General features: G+C 30.2%; 2 protein-coding genes and 1 long non-coding RNA gene across 3 annotated transcripts; all 3 read left to right on the forward strand.

Moving 5' to 3' along the window:
- The first annotated feature begins 1,790 nt into the window (after positions 1-1,790).
- On the forward strand, positions 1,791-8,525 carry LOC124354112 (UMP-CMP kinase 2, mitochondrial-like). The gene is made up of 6 exons (XM_046804332.1): positions 1,791-1,969; positions 3,614-3,717; positions 6,093-6,225; positions 7,194-7,395; positions 7,899-8,102; positions 8,188-8,525. The coding sequence occupies exons 1-6, from the start codon at positions 1,891-1,893 to the stop codon at positions 8,375-8,377; spliced, it is 912 nt and encodes a 303-aa protein (XP_046660288.1). The 5' UTR covers positions 1,791-1,890; the 3' UTR covers positions 8,378-8,525.
- A 175-nt stretch (positions 8,526-8,700) lies between these two features.
- LOC124354113 lies at positions 8,701-12,091 on the forward strand. The gene is made up of 2 exons (XR_006921658.1): positions 8,701-9,419; positions 11,883-12,091. It is a non-coding gene; the product is annotated as an uncharacterized LOC124354113 (long non-coding RNA).
- A 4,460-nt stretch (positions 12,092-16,551) lies between these two features.
- Positions 16,552-21,927, forward strand: LOC124354114 (UMP-CMP kinase 2, mitochondrial-like). The gene is made up of 6 exons (XM_046804333.1): positions 16,552-16,883; positions 17,529-17,599; positions 18,345-18,468; positions 19,473-19,674; positions 20,094-20,303; positions 21,713-21,927. The coding sequence occupies exons 1-6, from the start codon at positions 16,784-16,786 to the stop codon at positions 21,870-21,872; spliced, it is 867 nt and encodes a 288-aa protein (XP_046660289.1). The 5' UTR covers positions 16,552-16,783; the 3' UTR covers positions 21,873-21,927.
- The last annotated feature ends 369 nt before the right edge of the window (positions 21,928-22,296 follow it).

Genomic DNA, 22,296 nt, shown 5'->3' on the forward strand with positions numbered 1-22,296 from the left:
TATATTTAATGGATGAGAATTGTGTATTTGATTCCAAAATGGATGGAGCGTAATAGCAGCATTAAGAAATGTTAATTATTACTATAAATAAACAATACAAAGTTGCCGTCCAGTTTATTTATCTAATCGCTATTTATTACTCGTTCGACGTGGGCTGTAATAGGGTGTGGAATGGTGGAAATATTTGCTTGTGGGTGAATTATCATCAACCCTCAATTAAGACTTAGTTATGCGTGGCTAAACATAATTGTGTTAAATTTAACATGAAATTAATTATTCTGTTCAAATTTGATCTAATTAACAAAATAATTAACACAATTACTTTCGTAATTCAAGAAAAAACATTCTTTATAGTTTTATTTAACTAATATTTTTCTAGTTTAATTTGTGTTAGAATAGTAATTAAATGTATACGGCAAAACTTGAGCAGGATATTGAAGTTACTCTATAACGTGGCTTTGTGGCTTGTGGAAACAATAACTGTCCCAAGTTGAAACTTGATACGAAAATTGATCTTATCTGGGCTAAATTCGCTAGCCAGTTTGGTACGCCACTAACTTTCAATGTGACGGGCCTTCATACTTTAAAAATTCACAACTCCATTATTTAAGAAATCAGAGAAACAATAAAAAGTATTCTAGAATGTTCATAACATTTCATAGAGTTTTAACAATATTGTATTTCAAATGGTTTTCTAAATATTTATTACTGGTAAATAAAATAAGAATTTGTCAATCACCAAAAAACTCAGCAAAGAAATACTGAAACAAACTCAAACTTTATACAAATGTTATCTTATATGACTTGGTTTAGGACATTGACCAGTTTGGTACTTCATTTCTTTCCAATATGACAACATTTTAAATAAAATACTCATAATTCCATTTTTTCATTGAAAATATTAGAAAGGTGTTTCGGAATGCATATAACAATTACTAAAACTTCTGTAATCAACAATGTTTTTGTATATAGGACGGTTTTTGAGGAAATGAGTAAATATAATACATCACATGAGAAATAAATTATGAATATTTTAAGTACACCTATTAATAATGAATTGAAATATTAAATAAATTGTTCTTTTTGAAGTGGTCAATCCGGAGCTAGCCATCGTTTATTTCAGTCATTCCATCAGGCTTTGTTACACACCTGTGGTATCTGAATATTCATTATAAGAATAATAATTTCATGTACATAATAAATTCTAGTGTAGCAGGCAGCACAAAATCCTAATAGCACAAGCAGGACTCGATCTCTAGAGCTTAACGTTTTGGTGTGTCAGATGCAGTCCTAAAATAATACACTTAAATAAATACTGTATAGAACATGCAAAAGTACGCTAAATGTGTACTAACAATAGATTGTGCAATAGTAATAAAAAAAATGTTTTATTAAATAATCTTATAAAGGCCAAACACGTAAATAGTGTGAAATAAACAAAATTCAACAACAATGGGTTTTTATTTAAAATGTTTCTATAAAAATTGAAAAAAAGATCGAGCACAGTATTTTAAGAATGCCAATTAGTTTGGTTTAATACGTAAAACCAGTTTTTTATTTCCATACTTTAGTTTTTCTCTTTATACACCTATGAATTGCATCAATTCATTTCAGCGTAATGTTCTTACCCGTTCCACTTTGAAATGTATTTGAATCAGGTGTTGTCTATAGTCAATTTGGCAATGATAACTATCATTGTCCAAATTGACTGAGACGACAGTCTGTCCAACAACTGTTGGACAGACTGCCGTTTCATTTAAATTTTTTGCTTATCAGTCCAAGATGTTTGAGATAAAACTTCAATGGAGGATAGCCACGTGACGATGAGTTCATAAAACCGCTCATTTTAATGTGCTCTCCTAATTAATTACCTGTAACTAAAAATATTTAATGTTTTGGAGACGCCAATCATGTCTGTGTGTTGCAACTGTAACTGTGATATTTTTTATTTCAATTTCTCAGGCATCAGGTAAGAATTTGTAGTTGAAGTTTAAAATACGCCAAGTATCTTTGATTAAAAAGAATCAATATAATCTATAAATAAAAAATATGGATTTGTTATACTAAGACTTTCTACTGCTTTCATATTTTTTTATATCTTTTTACACTTTATCTGAAATAAAAAAATTAATGCAGTCTTATAGATTTCTTAATAATGAGTAAACGTAATAATTGTAACGAGAGTAGTATTTTAGAAATACAAAAATTAATGATTTCTTTGATTTATAAAAACATCCTCTTATGAAGAGCAAAGCACAGAGCGCACGAAAAACTAAAATTAATTTTATCGATATCTTTGATACTAAGTATTCAGTAATAAGTTCTTCAATACAGCAGGTTATATTTATTAATTATTACCTGACTATCGTACAAATTACATTCATTTGTTGGTACGATCTAGGCAACTTTATCATTTGTGATCATAAATTATTAAAAACTAGCATTAAGTTCTTTGTACATATATGCCTGCAACTCATTTATAATTAAATTACTTTATTTAAAAATGGCCGATCCATTCAAAAACATTCTTTACTCTAACAATGTTGGATTTTTTTTATTTTTCAAACCCGAAGTTCTTGCTTATTATATGTAAACATGAAACAATATGAAATTATAACAACATATTTTGTTTCCATGAAAAAGTTTTATATAAACCAAAAAATATTTTAAATGCGTAGAAAATATTAAGATTCTGTTAATCAAACATAGTACTGTTTCAAGTTATAAGTAGACTTCAAATTCTGAAAGAAAATGCTCTTTAAAATTAATATTCCTGTTTAAGTATGTTTCAAAACATTGACCTTTTCCAAATCATTGAAAACATTGTTTATATTTTTTGACGTGGTTTCCAAATTCTGCAATTCTTCAAATATAAATACAAATATCAGATTTATAATTAAATTACTTTATTTAACCGTGAGCTGAGAGGATAAATACATTCTTTACCCTAATAATGTTGGATTGTTTTATTTTTCAAACCCGAAGTTCTTGCTTATTATATGTAAACATGAAACAATAAGAAAGTCTAATAACATTTGTTGTTTCCGTGACAAAGTTTTATATAAACCAATTAATATTTTAAACGCTTTTAGAAAATATTAGTATTCTGATAGTCAAACATAGTACTGTTTCAAGTTATAGGTAGACTTCAAATTCTAAAAGACAATGCTCTTAAAATTAATATACTTGTTTAAGTATGTTTAAAAACATTGACCTTTTCCAAATTATTGAAAACATTGTTTATATTTTTGATTTGGTAACCAAATCCTGCAACAAATATAAGATTTAGGTCACCATTAAATTAAAACCAGATTTCAGGACGGTTAAAACATTTATTACAAATATACTTTAAAAGCTTATTTTAATATTGTACATTAATAACAAGAAATCAATAAAAATGAAATAATATAATATTTTCTCTGCTACTAGGGTAGTAAGTAAATAAATGTAATCGCTTAGTAGTATATTTCGAACTGTCCCCTTGTATTACACTTATATGCTAAGTTATATATGCTAACTGAACTCAAGCTCTTATTTTATTAAATTTGCTCTTACAAAAATAAATAACTACGAAATAATCTTTATAATAAATAATTATTTTCATTTATACCAGTTTCAGATGCCATAATAAATACAACGTCAGGTGAACCAGTAGATTACACCAAGGGTGTTTTTCTCTCTTTGGATGCTATATTTGACGTGTTTAATATGCCAGAGGTAAGGATTTGTCACTGAGACCTTTGTTTCTTTTAGTAAAACACCTACTTTAATGTACAATATTTTATATTATTTACCAAGCCAATTAGTTGTCCCTGGAAGTTAATAATAATGATTGTGTACATGATTGTAACTTTTATAAGTTTATTCCATAATTAGCTAATTAGCATTATTTCTAGCAAATGTTTCCTCATATTGTACTATCACCCAGATGGAACGAATCTAAAGAAAAGGTTGTTAAATTTGTTGCCAAAGTTTTATTTTCCAACTTTTGATAAAAAATGGACTAAAATGTCTGTAGGTTATTTATAATAGTACATAACATTCTAATTGTATCCCTCTGGATGATTATGTGTGTATTATTCAATCACGTAAAAACTACTAGACTAATTGTTTTGAAACTTTACATGACATTCTCAGGGTTTCTGGTTTACATATAGGCCAATTCCCACTTGGAAAATCGCCCCGAGCTACGCCCCACTGGCGTTGAATTTGCATAAAACACATACTATTAGTTAAAATAGCGTGTTACTATTTTAATGAAATGTTCTAGATAAACATTATAATACGTCAAAAAATTAAAAATATATTTAATTAATTTAAGTAACATTTTAAATTTATAATGATGAAAGCATAACGTGAGTTTAAAAGTAACAACCTTCTTATTTGAAACAGTTCAGTAATCTCTGTTCAGCACAGAAGTTATTCAGATAATAATATTGGAAATAAACAAGTAATTGTGATCTGTGAATTTATTTACACGGTGCGATATATTTAAAACTTGCGGGGATCAGCATTTGAAAATTAAACTACGTTATAAGAGCCACCATAGAGTATTATGATTTGTATTGCTTTGACCCTCACCATGTTCTTCTAGTGTAAATACGTCACTGGAAGTACTGGTACTAGATCCATTCAAACCTTCTTACAGACTAACATTTCTTACAACCCTCATATCATTAGACTACACCTGAGCTACACTTGGACTCCACCTTTTACTGATGTTCACTTTATTTCTTCCTTTGCTAGTCTTTTTCTTGCCTTTACTTAGAACATTTTTCACTTATTTCGCTAACCTCAAAAGTAGTTATAATTTCACATTACTAGAAATCAAACAAAATGATTATTTAAAACAATGTAAAATCAACTGACAGTTTTACTGTTTGTAAATTTACCTTTGATCTTACACGTAGTAAAAAGTGAAATAAATATCAGCTATGTAGCAAACTACCTGTAATACTATAGAAGTACTATAACTGGTTCAATGTATAACATCAATGACGAAGAATACAAATTATTCAATGTTGCATCAGAGGTACAACACACGAGTTTGGTTTTAAATTGACTAAAAGAAGGGGGGGGTTTCAATCAATTTTCCTCATTGACAAAAACAACGTTAAGAATATATATTGCGATTTTATTTAACCTTACGAACTATACAATAAAAAAAGGAAAATATGGATTTTTACAAAGAATTGTCATTTTTAAGTAGGGAATCTAGTGTTTATAGAACTTTAAGAATGGAAGAGCAGAGCATCTCCGCATTCATTATAATGTAACTATTAAGCATCAAGAATTTGAACTTTCAACATCACAATTTAGAACTTTTACGATTTCCTTGTTGTGTTTTGGAATTCGTAAAAGCCCAATCTTACTGTCCTACTATTGAACATAGTGTTTCTCTTTCAAAATCTAGAACTATTACACACTTTCATTGCTTTTCTGTATATGTATGTCAAGGCCCAATTAGTGGAGTTAATTTCTTCAGTGCTTTTCATGTGTAGAAGTTTACCAAGGAGCACTACCAGTTCGGCTGTAGAAGTTCTGTCTTAACACTAATATCAATGACCTTATTGTTGGGCAGGATCACTTTATAAGATATTGGTTGAGTCAGTTCTTTGTGACTTTGATCAGCTAAGTTGAAGGGGTGACTATTTTATTTCTACCCGTCTGTCGGTCCATATGATATCTCTGAAACGAATAACACATAGTCTTGAAATTTTGCATGCTTTTATTTGTATGTCAGAAATATCGAGTTTGGTGATAGCGCATGTAACTAAATAGGGTTTGGTTGAGCATTTGTGAAAATGTTTACATTGGTCTTACGGGCAACCATGATGCCATGGTAAACAAAACGGGTGCATTCATATTAAATTTTGATATATGAAATGCTATAAATTGTAGTTACAGTCTTGGAATTTTGCATACCAGCAAACCTCAGCAAAGTCTGTTACACGATCATGGTATGGCAATTATACATGGTATCTTGTATAGTTATTGCTAATTTAACTCTATAATTGTTTAAACTAAACCTATAAAATTAAAACACATATTCCACTCTAAACACTTAGCTACTGTAATACGCTTTTTTTCAGTACAGAAACATTGAAGAGGTCAAAAATTTGTTGGAGATGTTCGACAGACAGTGCCAATTTCAGTCGGGCAAGAAATACCTGAGGAACCGCCACCGGCACATTTTTGTAGTGATAGAGGGAACACCGTCATCAGGTAGTACATAATACCAACTAGTGAGTTATGGAAATAATAATTCTTCCTTAAATAATACTACACATCTGTTGAAAATAGGTCATATGAGACTCCGCCCATATTGAATATCTTAATAATCTTAATATTCTATTTTCTTTATATACAAAACACATTGAGGGGAAAGTGTTTCGTACAAAAAATACACTTATAAATTGTAACATCTGTTTCTATGTCTTCTTTAAAAATGTTTGGTTATTTTTGCATCATTCATAATCCACTAAAATTCCTATGGAAACGATGCAAACATATTATTGGAAATTATAAAGTAAACTTAAAACGCCACAAACTGAATGTAGTTTTTGAAACCTTAGTGAAGACCACATGGATAATTTATATTAAATAAAATTCAGCACAAAGATTTGATTTGTAAATCCTGGAACACAATTTTTTTATCAACCACTTTGAATTAATTTAAATCGGATTTTTACCTTAAATGTATATTAAAGCGGTTTTTATTTTTTGTAATTTGTTTTTAGTTAAGATAGATGGAAATTGGTATCCATGAGAAAGATGGTAATTAGAATCACCTTTTCTCTGAATAAATTGTAACCTAAATTTGCCGTAAGAGTTATCGTATGAATTCCAGAGCAGAAATTATGAGGTATTAGAGGATGGATACAGCGTAATCTTTTGCAGAGATTAAAAAAGACCTTTTTAAGTTAAATTTGGATCAGAACATACATTGTAATTTATCTAAAATATGGTTATTTTAATAAAATTTAATAGTCTACCTAAGATATTTTCAAATTAAATATAATTATGTTATTGGAAAACGACGATAAAATGATATTCGTCTTCATAGTGGTATTGATCTATTGAATCTATAGAATAACTAAACAAGATAAGCTATGCTATTTCAGATAAAATTTAAAGTACAATTAATTGTCTGTACTAAGAAATACATCAGTTCGTTTTTCTCTCATTTTCAGGGTCACGATTTTTTAGTAACAAGTTAGTCAGACATATATCAGGAAGCTATGTTATGTCTCCACCTAACTGTTTTGCTGCATTTCGTCAATTCTTTGATACTCAAGATTTTCTCTTGCGCTCAGCTTTTTATGCACTGGGAAACTACATTGTTGCAGAGTTCGTCAAGAGAACCTATTTCTTCAAGCCAGTTGTTGTTAACAGGTAAGGTCAATTGGTTTTAAATTACTGTTTCATTATTTTTAAGAATCATAATTTAAATTGAACAGTCATTATGCGAGTTTGTTAGATTTATTAGATTATTATTGAAAAAATTACACCAATATGGGTTGTATTTGAATCTAAAAAATTAAAATCAGAAAGTCCTGAAATGAAATTTTTTCAGTTTGTAAAGTGTGGTTTAGAGCTTTAAGTGAAGAACAAACTGTTAGGTCGAAAACTTTGCGTTCTAAACGACATATTTTATTCATAATATGTTTAAATTAACATTAGTATTAACAGTATATTGTAAATACTTTGTTCAATATTAATTTAAAAACTTGACGATAATGCCAGGGAGAAGAAATAAATAAAAAGAATAAGAAAAACGAAATGTATAAAGATAGGAAATAAATATAAATATAAATAAATATAAATAAATATAGGGGTTGCTTTTAAAAAGATAAGTATACCAGAGTTGAATAACCCTCCGTGGAGGTACTGCCTAGGTACTGGCAGAGTCAAGCAGCCCTAGGTCTGACGAAGGAGGCTATACAAGGTAAAGGGCTCCCTCCTGGTGACTCCCCCCTGTACCGTTGGCCGAGGGATCTCCTGGTACCAGACATCATCTTCTTCCTTACCAAGACTCAGGTCATCCTGAACCCCACCATTGGAGAGGGCAGACCAGTCCTGACAAAACAATTCACTGATTTGTAAGTAACACTCTGAAGTCACCTTACCACTTTGTTTACATTTTCTTACAATTACCATACCCACAATTCACTTGATATTTTTCAGGATGATAGAAACGTACACCCGGATGAGAGATCCGCCAGTCATAGACGTTGATGGAGGCGCTTTCAAGACCAAAACGTTCACGACCATTAAGATGCTAGTGAACCTAACACAGCAACACCTCATAGAAACTTACAATGCGATGGGATTTTCACAAATCAAGAGCAAATCAGTGCATAGTAAGAGCTTATGAAATTTATGACAAAGTAAAACTGGCAAGAAGTTTAAGATTGATTTGAAAATGTATTAATAGTAGATATAGGAGTAGTTTGAAATATTCTTCCTTACTAAATGTTTTAAAGTTAAAGAGATATTGACGTAAAACTGTTTTAAAACTCACAGTTGGGTAGTCAGTTTATTTAGTAGTCAACTTACGTACATATGATCCTCTACAATTTATACTTCTACTGATACTGCTAATTATAAGGACATACTATCAATGTTTATTCTAGTGCGTAATATTTATTTTACAACAATTATATTTAAAAATGTTACTGTCTTAGACAAATTTGCTTAGAATATAATTTATTCATAATAATACATTGAATAGGAAATTTTCGTTGTTTTACTTTTTTGTATGATTAATATTTTGAATTGAAAAATGTTCGAAACCTATTTGCCGCAAGTTATTCGGTATAAATACATAATTCAAAGTCATGACTGTCACAACACTGTATTTACATTTAAAAACATTTGTTCCAACATAAAAGATCCAATATGCGATCAAAATTGCAAACTGTGTCAAAATAAAGTATTTAATATCATGCATTTATTACTGCTATCCAGATAGAATGGCAATTGAAGATTTCAGTCTCAATCATATCAAACTGTTCATTCATAAGGATTACACAACTATATTTTTGAATAGACTTTGTGTAAAAGCAAATGAAAAAAACTATCAGAATGATGAAATTGAGCCATTAAAGTGTTATGAGTAAAGTAGTACTGTGGTGTTGGAAATACGGACCAACTTTACGACCTAAATTGACTGATTAGCCAGTCACTATCAAACAGATAACTAAACTCTTTAACTTATCGAGGTCATTAACATTCACAAGGCAGTCTGTTGCAGTCCTAGCACTGAGTTAAATCTTGAATCTTGTGTCGGTTGATAGCTTAAAACTGTGAAATGAAGAATACTGGGTTGATAGGAGACAGAGATGAGAAGAAGAAAGTCTTGATTTGGCACGTCAGACAAAATTAATAGATTCATAAGATTATTTTAGAACTAATAGGTAAGTAGGTACGAAAGGAGCAATTTAAATTTATTAGTGCAGAACTATTTATTTTATGTAGGCGTAACTTTTGGATTGGCTTGAAATCTATGCAGAGTTTTATTTGTCCATGAACTAAATCACACAACAGCATTAAGATAGTGCAATTGGTGCCGTGTTGGTAGAAAATGTTTGTAACTTTATTTCACATCTCCTTAAGTTAACACAGAAAAATATAACACAATATGTTTGATCAATCCGCGAGGAATTGTAATATTTGGTGATATCTAATCAGGCCCAAATCTTTATATATGAAAATAAAGATATTAAAATTGTAGACAAAGTAATTTGAATGGTGAAGAGAATATCATGTTTTTATTAATAAAAATTTAGTTTTAAAGTAACACGTATTAAAAACATGTAATTTTCTGAATTGATATGTAATAAGAAACTTAATTTATCAGTAATTAAAAACACCCCTTTCCCTAAAATCATTATTTATGTACATGCTAAGTGCAAAAATTTTAAATTTTTAGCTTTAAAAGATTTTTTGTGGCTTAAAAGGCCTATTCTACCAACTTTAGCATTTCCAAGTACAAATCATTTTGGTTCTACTATTTTTTTCAGATGAACTGTTTAAATAGACTTTGTCTTTGAAATTTAAAAAGAATATGATAAATAACAACCGATTTTACCATATAATAACGCTGTTGATAAAATAATTATTTTGATTTATAGTTTTGTTTTATATTGTTGTCAAAATACAAGTAAAATTAATAACTATTTTAATTTTAAATTATTGCCTTAATGTTTATTGCGTAGTAATCTTGACGTACCATCCAGTTTCAATATCGTAAGCGTGTAAATCTGTTTTATCTATCTTAATAACCACTTCTGAAATTTTATTGTTATTTATGTTTTATAATTTTTTGTGACAGAATGAGAGATTCTGAGACGTATGCGTCCAATAACTGCACACGTTTAAAAATAGTCATATAACGATATAAAAATAATGTAGTAGAAAGATCGTGTCTCGAAAAATAGTGTAAGTTTCCATCAATCTATGCTTCCATCAAGTCTAAAAGCTCGTTATTTGAACATATGAGCTTGAAATATGATCATTTGAGCATAACAAACTTTAATTTGTATTATTAGCTCGATGAGGAGTTATAACTTGTAACCTGTAAGTGAAAACGTAACATTTTGATACTTTTCGTCTCTTTCAATGATTTATATTTACTGACAATGACTTTTACAGAAAAATAAATTCAGATTTAGGACTGTTAATTTTTTTAGAAAGCAATGACTGTTAATTCAGGTTTACTATTGAAACACAAAATGTAAATATTTAAATGACCAATTGTGGCAAAACTTCTCGAAACAAAAATATGACTAAGGGTTAAATTGTTAGGAATCGACATTAACAACAGATAACGCCTCCATAGACATAAGCAGTTAATGAAGCTCAAAATATTTCGACAAATTTATACGTTATACTTTTTATGATTATTACTGTAGGAAGATTTTATAATTTAATGGTGTAAAACTACATTCTCGTTACATGACCAAAATAAGATCTACGAGACCTTTAGTTGAATAATTTAAATTACTAATACACAAAACTAAAAGGTTTTTTCTAAAAAATTAAAATAATATTAAAAAAGCAATCCTAAGTATTCCAATATTTATAATGTTGTATTTCAAATTTTAAATTATTGGATTTTTGTTTATTAATTTAATTTATTTTGATTTGTATTTATTAATGATTTTATAATTTAATGGTGTTAAACTACATTCTCGTTACTTGACCAAAATAAGATCTGCGAGACCTTTAGTTGAATAATTTAAATTACTAATACACAAAACTAAAAGGTCTTTTCTAAAGAATTGATGTATTTCAAATTTTAAATTATTGGGTTTTTGTTTATTAATGTACAACATACAACATTTTGTTTATTCTGTATGTATAAACATACCAGAATATTTAAATACGAACATAAGCTATTTAAAGTAAAAAAAAACGAAATAACACTATTAATTAAAACTAACCTTTCCCTAGTTTTAAAATGCAAATCTTAATTTTTACGTTAAAAGTTTCCCTGGTGTGGATTTCTTTTACCATCATGAATTTCTGTGTTACCATCCTACTCCCTCCTTTTCCATTCTCCTCTTCGATTTGACCTTTATTCCTAAATCTTCATGTTATTACCGAAACAGCTCGTATAAGGATTTAAAAAGAGATATCTTTATTTTATTTTTCCACAAAAAGTACCATTTGGCTTAAAAACCAATACCATTAAGTCATCAATGTTTAATAGTATTGGTGTTATTAATAGTATGGCTGTATATTCTACGCATTTAATATTTGAATGGATTTATTTTATATTAGTTCTATGCATTCATTTTTATTTATAGGAAAATGAGATACATTTAGTAAAACTTTAAAGTATACGCTTTAATGTCATTCTTATTTTTATGTTTCAGGATAAATAATACGTAGAAAGACCAAATGTTAACCAACAAATTAACAGGAACTGCAACTTTAAATGTTTGGAGTAATTTTTACTCCACATCTGCTGTCATATTTCATAATTCACACATCGTATAGAGACATCTGAGTATCATCAATGGTTACAAGAAAACGCAAGGATCTTTTTATTAATCTTTATAAATAAAGTTATGTAGTACCTAAATACCCGTATATTATTTCTGATTGCCATTTCGATTGCTACTATGCACAAAAACACACTTTATAATTTTATTATGATTCACTGTAGATAGTCCAGGAAATAAAAGAGGTTTTGTATCCTACCGTCAATCCAATCCAATTTCAGGTGTTATTATAGTGACGTGTTCCGAAGGTTAACCTTCATCGTAGAACCTTAGTGGACAAATATTACAAAAGTACCAAAATTAATCCTAATGTATTTAATAAAAAAATGTTATTATACAAATTTAATAAAAATGTAGCCACCAAGGTAAGTAAAATATATGTCAAGTTGGTTTAACTATTCTAGGAATTCAAAATGTACATTGTATAAATATAAAACTAAAAAGTTTTAAACAGTTCTTTTTACTTATCTTAGTAGCCTTAGGTGGTGGATGGCTTTGTCACAAAATTAAAATTACTCAACACTTTCAAATAAATGTATGTATATATTTATTTATTTATTTCCTTTCAACGGTCAAAAATCAATTTACATTTGTAAACTTATGATAAGATGATTAAATAATACTTAAAGAAAAGGGCCAAACCAAACATGCAATTGGACTCTAAAATCTAGGCATAATTAACAATAAATAAGAAATGTATAAATTGTAATAAAAATTAGTGATAGTATATAATAAATGGGAAAAGTATTTAACTTAAATATTTTTACTGTATATCATGTGACATTATATGAATAAATAAAAAAGATAAATAACAACAGTGCAAGTAAACTATACAATTATAAATAACAATGAAAACTAAACTACAAATGAATAACAAGAGTAAAAATACCAATTAGTGTTAGTGGTAAATAAAAACTGAGAAAAATATTTAATTTAAATGCATGTACATTACTGTGTAAGACGTGACATATGAATAAATAAAATGTTAAATAATAGCAGTGCAACAGTCCAGTGTTATTTAAAACATATAACATATATTACTCGAAAATTGATACAAAATACGATCATGTGCGATGTTACATGTATGGCTGCAGAGCGGTAACGACTTTTGTAACATGTCACCATAAGAACACATGCACTTGGATTGGATTGACGATAGTATTCCCTTTTGTTGTTTTAGTTGTGTTTTTACCAATAACTTTTAGTATGACAACAGATGGGGTTGATGATGTGTGTGCTGTGACTTCCACCACAGGTCTAGTAGCCAAGTACTATTAACAAGCTTACAGACACAAGACGTGAATGGAGTCCATTAAAGGCGGAACTTGAGGTGATTCGTTTATGAACCAGCCAATGTGGTGTTTCCAAATTGTTTCCTAACTTTGAGACAGACACTACCGACTGGAGTACAAACCCTGAGTATCCGAGTTTAGTAGACATAAGTGAATAAACATTTTTACATTTGGTAGTTGTACTGAAGGCGTTGAAAATAGCACGTGATTGTCACAATTAACAGTTTTTTTTTATTATTATCGGTACATGTGTTGTAAACAATACATGGGAAAGTAAATCTACAATAACAAAATAATGTAAAACTGATGCAGTTTCCTAATACCTCTGTACGCGGGGATGAAAAAGAGGAATAAATATGTGACTAGTATTAACAAGCAGTATGACTTCTCTTATGCAAGACATTATTTTCCTACCATGTGATGATGAAGAAGGGATGGACAGGGTACTTTGCATCTGTTATGATGAGCCAATGCATAGAGCAATGACTCAGGAATGTCTTATACTACTCAATATCCCTTTATTGATTGTGCAAAAAATTCACGTTATAAACTATTTATGTAAGATACCCCTAATGAGTAACAAAAAACAATGTAATAACAAATAATAATAAAGAAATATATTTGTGGTGTCTAATTTAAGGAAAGGCAGGAAACATGAGCAAAAAAGGACAATGTAACAAAATAAAATCACAAAAAAAATATATTGGTGTGTGTCTATTGTAAGGAAAAGCAGAAAACATGATTAACTAAGGACAATGTATATAAAATAACTGCCAACAAATTGATTTTTGTATGTATATTTTAAGGAAAAGCAGAAAAAATATTAACGAAGGACAATATATATAAAATAATCGCAAACAAATTGATTATTTTATGTGTGTCTATTTTAAGTAAAAGCAGAAACATAGCCTATCCCTGATAATATTGCCTTAATAAGCAAATTAATAGTAAACGTGTTTTTGTAAGCAGCTGCTCTTTGTAAAGATTATGTGACAACACAATAATACTTTTAATTAACTTAAGTAAAATTTTAAATTTCTGTACGTTTATAGCTTAAAAGTATAGGTATTTCACCTTTTCTGTGAACACTTTTGAGCAAGCGATTATCCATATAGTAAAACTGGAAAGTTGAGTTAAAACACTTTAGCTGTAAATTTTAGCAAACATTAAACATACAGTGCTTGATCAGTGGTGTAGTGCAGATTCCAAACACAAAATTACTATCTTATCTTTGTTACATACATAGTTATATAACTTATCTTATTTGTTTTTTAACAGAAATAGGGTTCTCAAAACTACATATTCATATAATTTCTTGATCGATGGGACAAAGCAAACAACTATGGAATCAGAAATATATAAGCTTGGAAGAATATTAAAATGGCCGAAAACAGACGTTTTTACATTCATCTCAGACCTGTGTATGTACATACAGGGTGCAAATTAAATCCTGATACGCCTGGATATATTCCAAACGGATTAAGATATAAATGTTTTACATCTTAATAAATAAACATTTATATTCTTGGTCGGGGCAACAAGGCAAACTCTACCACGGCGTCAAAAGTATAATTAATTCAAAACAGAGGTGCTCAGAGACACGCCAAACTTAAAATAAATACCATACGGAATTTTACATAACATCTGAAGCTCCTATGAAAACCATATTTTTAATGTTTATTAATCATGAAAACTATATTAATATGTACCTAAAATATGCTTACTTCGATTTAAAATTTACATAGAGTTTCACTATTTATTACATCATTAACGTGTTAATTGAAAATCAAAGGAATTAACGAATTTTATTTCCTAAAAGTGTTATTTTAGTGTGTTGTTTGGCACAGTGGTGCTAAAATAGTTCAATTTTTACTGAAATTGTTGGAGCTATTCAATAAATAGTCATGGAATGTTGAAGAGAAATTTCAGTTACTTTCCTTTACTTTTAAAAACTGTTTCACTCTCCGCTTCAGGGTCCCAATGAATGAATCAGGAGGTTTATTTATCTTCCAGTGACTTTCACTTATCTAAGGAGAGTTAAGAATGTGATGCAGAAGAAATGTGCTCTGCTCGTCAGTGGGAAATTATGAGCGAAGCTATGAACTACAGAATTGTTATACTTTAAATATGATTAGTTCATAGTGCTCTTTAAGTGTGTCGAAGCCCATACTAAAGCGCAAGTTTGTGGCCCTATGGCTATTTCCCTATGGAAATAGACACTTAAAACAATAACAAAAAGCAGAAAATCTGCATGTTAATACCAAATTCTTAGAAACTATGTATTGCAGAAATGGAATGTGTCTTGCTTGCGTTAAATGAGTGTGAGCACTTGTAATACTCACATGAAATTTTAAAAGTTTAGAAGGGTATTGGGTTTATTAACTACCATTCCTTTAAAAAAAATCTTGTTTTAGTATATAAAATGGAATATTTGAAACTATTCGTGGTTTAACTAAAAGTATGTTTGGCAGTGTTGGCTACAGCAGCACCAAAAATACCGCGCAAATTGTCGGAGCCATTTGTGGTCAGACCTTGCAATCTATTACCTAACAGGTACTAACTACCTCGAGGGACATTTTTCGTTTTTCACCATTTGAAAGTGTGTTTGCTTGAGTATTGCGTTCGTCAACTTTATTTGTGTAGTTTTTTTTTAAATAATTGACGACTCCATTAGCTAATTTATGTAGCTTTTGGTTAAATTTTAATTTAACCTGCATACCTGACGATGGCACTACTGTGCCAAAATATGTAGAAATTCTCTGCATCACTCACACTACGGACATTTTACGGAAGGTAAGAACCTATTTTTAGTTTAATAAAAATAACCTTAACAGTTTTTAGTTTACTTAATGATGTTAAATATTCACGAATATGTTGAACTCTAATGTTTTATTATTCATTTAACTAGTACAACAAATTGTATATAGTTATTATTTTCGAAAAAACTGCAATGAGTTCTAAAGCAAGCGCTAAGCAGCAAACAAAGGGGGCAATACAATGTCTTTTAGCCTCCGATTGAAATTTGATGCTCTTGCTAAGATGTTATAAGAAGAAGTACTTTTATAAAGGCTCAATGAAGTAAGCTCTTTAAAAATTGTACATTATTACCGTTATGACTAAATAGTTACAATTTTTAATGCAATGTACTCATTAAGTGACAAAAAAGTCGGACATTGTTACTAATGTATGAGTTCCAAATCACCGTAAAATTACTATATTGATATATCTTGATAACTCTATTATAACAGTACACAATGAGTAACATGTGCTAGTAATTTAGATTTACTGGCAGATCTTTACTAATGACAATCCTTATGAAATCACGTCACCGATCTAATCTTACACAAACGTCTAAAAATAAATGATTACACAATACAAGGAAGCTTGTGCGGATTTGTACTGTTAACATCAAGACTCACAATTTTCAGTGATGCTCTTTACTTCTGTATTGTTTAAAGAGGTAGAAGTGAAAGATCACAGATGACTGTCAGCTTTGTTAGTGTTGTGGCTTTTTTTCTTTTTCCACAGCTCAAATTAATATATTCGGATTGTGAACACAACATTCGTAATATCAATGCAGGTATGTGAAGATTTGTTATTAGGATTTCATAATAACTAACCATTTTAATTTTCTTTATTTGTAATCATCGAACGCGGAAAAATGAAAGAAGAGACTACCATTTAACGTGCATGAGAGGTATTGCCATCTCCTCCATATTTGTTTAGGCAAGTAATTCTAAACTGATAAATTTGCTTTAAACTTTATTAACTACATGGAGTTTTAATATACTTAGGATACAATTAAAACTTAAAAAATTGATGTAATGAAAGAATGAGTCGTTGATAATAATAGTTTTTGTTTAAAAGCAAGCACTCAACAAGGGGCGACACATTTCGATTCATATGCAACTTATTTAACAGGATAAAATAATAAAATAAAATTATTCTACCTTGTTAATTATCTTACTTGTATCTCAATGTATTAAACCTCTGTCGATCGCCGATGTTCTCTGCATAAAAAAACCATAAATTTGTCAACTATCTCTTATTAGATGTATAAATATTTATAAGTTCCCTCATTAATCATTACATGAAATTCTCAAACAGTAACTCTTTGATTGTTTAGTTAACTAAACAATCAATGTAAACTTGTAATGTGAGCACAGAACATTTATTTACGTTTTCATGAACTATTGATGGTGATGACAGTCTTTCTATTTTTCAGAAAAAGGAAACTACACATACTGCGTATATCACAGTATCGAAGAGGTTCTCAACGTGCTGGTTCCAGCGCTGGTAAGTTTATATTTATGATTTAAAACCGACAATAAACTAACGCCTATTTTCTTCCTATACACTTTTATTAACTTTAAAATATTTTAGGTATATTTTGTTTACAAAATCAGCCTATTTCAATCGCCCTTACTTAAAAATATGTCTGCGTAACTTTACCGAATATTATTCCCAAAGCGCAAAACCACCCCTGCTCGAAATGGTTTGATAAAAAAATACGTAGACAAGTTGAAACTTCGTAAAAACGTGGATCTTAAAATATCTCGGATGCCCAGCTTGGTTCGTTATTTCGTTTAATTATGGCAGCCGATGAAATTTAAAAATAATTTATAACATTATTTAGTAACGAGAAGGGAGAGGAGAAAGTGTGAAGTGTAAATATTGTAAAAACATCCTAAAACAAGTTCAAAGTTTGTTATAAAAATAGATCTTTTGAGTGCCTCGACAAAATTCGTTAGCCAACTTGATGAATTTGGTGGCGATTACACTTTAAAAATCACAACTTTAATATTTATGAAGCCACAGACAGTTCTGTAGTGATATTTATAATATTTCCTAAATTTTTTTGCTATTCACATGTTGTTCTTGATATTAAGTACATGATTATAAATTAATAATAATATTTCAGCTGTTACTAAACCTATCTTCTTCTTCCGGAAGAAATATTTTTATACGATACGTGTGATATGAAAGATTACACTTTGAAGTTCAATTAGTTATGATTAAAATTTAAAAAATGTTTTTACAGAAACAACAGCCACCACTGCCTGAAGTGATGCAAGTCTACCACAAGGACCCAATGGTGATGAAAGCTGTTATGCCGATTTACAATAGAAAACCTTTCATCGTTATTGAAGGAGTTCAAGGAACAAGTATGTGAAATATATATGTAATTTATTATATATATATATATATATATATATATATATATATATATGTGTGTGTGTATATATATACTAGTATATATCATCATTATATATAAGGAGATTTCCTGCCTAAAAAAGCCGTGAAAGCCTGATGCACCAAATTTGGTACTTGGTACATGAGGTTATCTTGTGCCCTAGAGGCGTACTTTAAGGAAAGAATCACCTTCGGCTCCTAAATTTGTAGACACTCAAGTTCGCACAACCTCGTGGCCTACTTTATGTAATCTAAAATTTGTTAAGTTTTTGTGTACGTTTATCCTTTTGTATGTTATCGTAGTTTGTAATAATGTCGCCGTAAATCTATGTACAACTTTAAAGATTCACTGTTGTTCTCAATTGAATCACTTTGACACTCCTATATAGTACTGTTTACAAGTTCTTGTACAGTCTTTTGTCGAAAATTTGCCATCTTGATTTAAGAAATCTGTATGTATAATCTCTTCCTCAGATAGGCAACGAAACAAATCTTACGAGAGCTTTGTAACACGCGTAAGCGAGGAATCATAACAAACATACTGTGTGTAACTTCCATACACTCATCATTAAGACATGGACCTAATAAAACTAGCTCTAATTACTTTAAAAACTAAATAAAAAAATCAATAGTTTGCACGCAAAAACCAAGCACTTAAAAGTGCGTTAATCAAGTATTTCTTATAGGAAGATTTTTTTCTAACTTCCAGGCTCTGACCCGCTGGCTTTTAAACTTAGATCCGGAAGTGCTTCCGGTTAGTGGAATATTTTCCAATGATTATAACTATTAAAACGCTTGCAATTGTGAGTAAGGGATTAATTCCTAAGTTATAGTATAAATGCTTGCAAAATCCCGTAGGTAGGAGCAACTAGCTTCTTTATGTGAACACACTTGTACATGTAAGCAACATGCTGGTATTTTTATATCTTCAACATGTATAGTTGTTATCTGAGGTTCTAATCGTGATTTCCCGCAGAGAAGACTCTCCTGGCGAAGAGACTGGCGCAGGAGATTAACGGCACATACATCAGAAACCCGCCATTCGTGATGGAGAAGCTGTACCACTACTTGGATGACCATTGCTCCCAGGTCAGCAGCGCCTTCATGGCCTTCGGGAACTACATTGTTGCGGAACAGGCTAAGAAGCTGCTGCCAACCCACCCAGTCGTCCTGGATAAGTGAGTTCATTCCAGTTGTCTTTATAAACGTTTGTCAAATTTTAGGAATTTAATTCAGGTGAAGGAGTTTATTTGTAGCGCGTTGTCTTTCTGATCGAAAATGGAAGAATGGTTATTGAGAACTAAGTTTATAAGTTTATACGGCTGTATTACCTTAATACAGCAAAATTTATCCGACACAGCCCTACATCTTTTTCGTAGCTGATGCGGGCAGAACCAAAGCTGGTTTCAAACAGTAAACAATGAAACAATGTAATGCTATACGTGAACCTTTGTAGTAATGATCATCATTAATTTTTCAACTTCATATCTTGCAGTCTTATTTACATAGTTTCAATATTAATTAAACGAGTGTCAGCAAATAGACAAATTTGTATCTGTGTTGCCATAATTTAACAGCTTATCACATGATTTTCCAGATACTGGCATGGGGTAACTGCATTCAACTTGGCAAAGGCAGCTCAAGACCTCGGTATAGAAATACCCCAGCCCTCGTCGCTGGTCTACTACTGGCCAGAAGATCTGCTAATGCCTGACCTAGCCTTTTACATCATGGTCAGTGATGAGGTTCTCAAATTTCGGTTCCATAAGACGTTTAAGAAAGTCTATCCAAAGGACTTCAGGAACAAGTAAGTTTTCTTATAGTTTCTGTATTGGATGAGCCTTAGCAAATATTTTTATATTGATGTTACTGATACTCATTATAGCAAAGAAAATTGTAGAATTAAAGAATTTGGAAAAAAGTGGAGTATGGTCATTTGAATTTTTAACATTTAACACATCTTCTTTGTTAGATTGGTCAGTAAGACATAAGATGTACTTTATTAGGTCCTTCGATACTCCTTTGTATCGTTTTACGTATTTGAGATGTCGAACAAGATAGAGTTTGATGGTAGAACATGTCACTCCACGGGATTTGGCTGGCGTTAGGAACTCCCATAACGGTTCAAAGGGTTATAACTTACCACTAAAAGTTGTGGTGAAAATCCTCTTCTGTCCGTTTGTTTGTGTAGTATATATTTTCCGCTGGATACCTCAAGAAGGAATTGTGTTATTGATTTGAAATTTCGCATGTAGCTTCATTTCCACATACTCATGTCGTGTTTGATAATAAGCATGTCTACTGAAATTTGGCTAGTTAGTAGTTGGGTAGCCCAGGCAGCCGAAGTACACTGGAAGAAAGATCTAATCTTAAGATTTTAAAACTTTTCATGAAACCTCATATATCTTTGTTATGCATGGACAAGAATGGTATATGTCTATCCATGGTAGTGTGACGTACTATAACCTTGGGACAACATAAAATTCTGTATACAGACTCATAACTAAACCATGTATCCAATGGCGTTAGAATTATTATTTATTAATAATGAAAAGTCATCTCAATTACTACTTTTATTACTAGTAGCAAAAAACTAATCTTCTATAATCAAGTGAAATTTAAACAATATATCTCAGGCTTAATTTCTTAATGCACAACCGTTTATTTGCCACAACTTTCAATGATATGTCTCGTACTATAGGTAAGTAATACTATAGTAATATTTTACCTTATTGCTAAGCACTATAATTCGGTTCGGGGTCTGTTCTCATAACTAGAAATTCTTAGTTAGGTAATAAAACATTTAATTCGATTACTCAATTAAGGGCGCCTAGAACTCAACAAGGCAGCTGGAATTTAAAAGGTAGACGTAGGTGACCACTGAGGATAGGCTGTGTGGAGATATACTATCCATAATATATTTCTCTACAGCCCATGCTGACTGGGTAAAAGTTTGTTAATTGCAGTGTACTATTGACTCTACACTGCATACTACGATATTATTCACTACCATATCATAATGTAAGGTATTTCAACAATTTTACAAATAGGTTCTTTTTAAACACTATGTATAAAGTTTGTTATTTATAGTAACCCAGTAAATAATACAATTCCAACTTGAATATGATAAATTTTGAAAAAGTCAATAACAAAAAAGTGGTTTTGTCACAAAATGCAATTATCCAGTTATTTTATTTTACAAATTCATTGTTGCAGCATCCATAAAGCCTTGATGAGGATGACCAGCCCAAAAATGTGGAGGATAAATGGGAACTTGAAGAGAATTGACGTTGAGAGCCAAATTTCTATGAGGGTCTATAAAATGTTCTCCAGAATGCTGTTCCCTGAAATACACCCTAAAAGATTGACAGCTTGATTTGTACGTTAGATTAATATATTAAAAATATACATTTTGTACTTCTTGTTTATAACTTAGTCTGTATTTCTTTGTCCTCATAATATCAACGTTATTCTACGACGTAATCAAATACTAGGATGTGCTGAGTTAGTACAGTTATTACAGTATGAAACTGTTAACATAAAAAGGTAATTTTTAAACTCTCATTCGTTCAAATTAAACAAACATTAATTATATTTGTATGATTTGAAAGGATGTATTAACGAAATCTGGTAAGCCAAAGTACAACAAAAAATTGAAGGTTTTACTTTTACATTTGTATAGCCATTAAAATATTACAGTTTTGAAACATTTTATTTTTTGTATATTGAGTCGTAAATCAGAAAAAAATTTCATTAGTTTAATTCAAGTTACCAGGTGTAATTCTAAACAAATATGTTAA

Source organism: Homalodisca vitripennis, chromosome 2, assembly GCF_021130785.1.
Source record: "Homalodisca vitripennis isolate AUS2020 chromosome 2, UT_GWSS_2.1, whole genome shotgun sequence".
Classification (NCBI taxonomy): Eukaryota; Metazoa; Arthropoda; class Insecta; order Hemiptera; family Cicadellidae; genus Homalodisca; species Homalodisca vitripennis.